This window comes from Solanum tuberosum, unplaced genomic scaffold (assembly GCF_000226075.1).
Source record: "Solanum tuberosum cultivar DM 1-3 516 R44 unplaced genomic scaffold, SolTub_3.0 scf00172, whole genome shotgun sequence".
Taxonomy (NCBI): Eukaryota; Viridiplantae; Streptophyta; class Magnoliopsida; order Solanales; family Solanaceae; genus Solanum; species Solanum tuberosum.
The window spans coordinates 1,098,422-1,100,906 of NW_006239095.1; the positions used below are offsets into that span (position 1 = coordinate 1,098,422).

General features: G+C 33.8%; 1 protein-coding gene across 1 annotated transcript in view; it reads right to left on the bottom strand.

Annotated features, from left to right (window-relative positions):
* The window catches only part of LOC102594135 (UPF0061 protein azo1574-like), a 6,976-nt gene extending 6,272 nt beyond the window's left edge, over positions 1–704 (bottom strand). The window contains exon 1 of the mRNA XM_006354143.2: positions 354–704. Within this exon, the coding sequence (XP_006354205.2) occupies positions 354–701 (348 nt within the window). The 5' untranslated portion in view covers positions 702–704. The remainder of the gene's footprint in view (positions 1–353) is intronic.
* Positions 705–2,485: the final 1,781 nt, after the last annotated feature.

Genomic DNA, 2,485 nt, shown 5'->3' on the forward strand with positions numbered 1-2,485 from the left:
GCTGCGGGTTTCCCTTGTCATAAAAAAAAAAGACTTCTCTAGCCTACCTCTACCTCTCCTCATACCCACTCTAGCCAACCTCTCACACCTCGGACATTTTTGCATCTTCTCCTCATACGCCCAAAGCATCTCACCCTCGCATCCCTCATCTTGCCCACCACAGAGGCCACTCCTACCTCACCCCAACTTGAAATCACACTCCTCGAAATCAGTGTACAATTCATGAAATTCCAACTATTCAATTTACAACAGCAATCCAATAAAGATCATAAATTCAACCAAAACTCAATCTCAATACAACACAAAAAAATACAAATACTAACAAGAAACAGAAAAGGGGAATAAAAAAAAACCTCTCTTGGAATGGTATCTGTTCTTGGATCAGCAGGAAGTTCACGAACAAAAGAATGATCCCAATTGAGCTCTTCAAGTTTCAACATACGTTTACTGTTACTTCCATCATTTCCCAAACTCTGCTTCTTCAATTTGTCAGCAACTGAATCAACCGTCACAGCAGCTGATTCCATTGACGGTGAGGAAGAAAACAACGCACGGCGGCGATTGGGCTGAATTAGGTATGAAAAGGGGTTCTTCAGGTGATGAAAAAAATTGGGTCGAAGAGATTTGGAGAAGAGAAGAGCGGTAGATGAAGAAGAAGAAGTATGAGAGAGTGAAACTGATATTCTGGAAAGTATTTGCATACTTGTTTGTATGTTTTAAATTTAATGGGGACTGAAATGAAATAGTACTAAAGTATGTTTTATTATTTTGAGAAAATTGAAACTTTGGTCTCTCAACTATGTTAAAAATACACTTTGTCCCTATTTAAGTTTTAAATTGAAGTATTTATTTGTTCTGAATAGATTTTAATTATTAAGATATTGAATAAAGTCTTAATATATTTTTGTGAATAATTTTCGACTTTTCGTCGACACTTTGTGCATAACTGCCAACTATCACTACTAACCACCTTTGTAATTACAGTTGTTGTCAACCATGACCACCATCGTCAACTATCCGCCACCATACCAATCATTTATGCCATCACAATTACCATAGATGGCAATAACTATTGTAAGTAGCTATCATATTTACCTCCTCCATCATTATAATTATATTCATTGTCGCGATCATCACCACCATCATTATCAATCACTAGCGATACTACGGTCAATTCCTACTATCAACTATCTCCACAATCGCAATTAGCACCATTGTCAGCTACCACAAATAGCATCGTTTATCTCTACACATCCTTTGATCACCATCAACACTGTCAACCACTAACATCAACCAACTCCATTGTTATAAACCACATCTATCATCACAACTACCAGCATCAACCTCACCAACAATCAACCACCTTTGTTATCACAATCATCATATTACCATCACTACCAATCACACAACTATTACCTCTATTATTAAAATTAAATATATTGTCATTGTTGTCACCTTCGTCATCACCATCAGTCACTATTCCTATTATGGTTAATTTTTACTACAAATCATCTCCACCCCACATTTTTCAGTTACCACTATCAATATCGTCAGCTATTAATGTCAACCAACTCCACCATTACAATTATCACCACTAATCACTTATGTCATCACAATCACCATAAAATCTAAATTAATCGTATTGTTACCTCTTAATTATTAGGTTGTCCAATTAAGGACTTCCTTTGTCTCTTTTGAACAAATTACATTGATTTGATTAGAAAAATATAATCAATCGGAAATTTTATCGCCGATCCTAAATTATTCGATATTGAAGCTTGAATCACAAAACAACTACTACAAGAAGGAAAGGTATTGTGTCGTTGTGTGCTTAATTTATATGACGAGGACCAAAATTAGACATATTCTATGTGTGAGGAGCCAAAATTGCAATTTACTCTTTTATGTTTTCTTGGAATTTACTAGTTTTTTTAGGGTCATAGTATTTATTTATTTTTATATAATTTTCTTTTGGTGTTTGAGACTTTGACTTTTCATTGTAGGTCATTGTCCTACTTATTTTGGGATTATGCGTTCAATTTGTTGCTTATTTTCTTTCTTTTTCTCTCATTTCATTGTCTTGTTTGACTTCTTGATAAAATTATAACTATACAAAGAAAATTAACACAATACATGTAAGAGCAATTTATTGTCAATCTCCAAATCATTATCTAGTATGGATAAATATGTATTGATATATTATCTTTATGTCAAATCAATGAATGATATATACTTGAAAATACTAAAAGTATGCACCATCTAGCATAGTTGTCCTATTATTCAATGTTGGTAAATAAATAAAGTAGAGTTTAGGAGGCCCCTCTAATAAGATAAGAATTTGGATATGTTGCTAAATGATCTAGATATTACTGCTCTTATGTGAACTTACTGATCTCAAATTCGAATGAAAGAAAAGACTGTGATAGACTAACAAGAAAGAAATCACCTAGTGTTTTCACGCTTCCCTAAAATCAAGAATGGAATC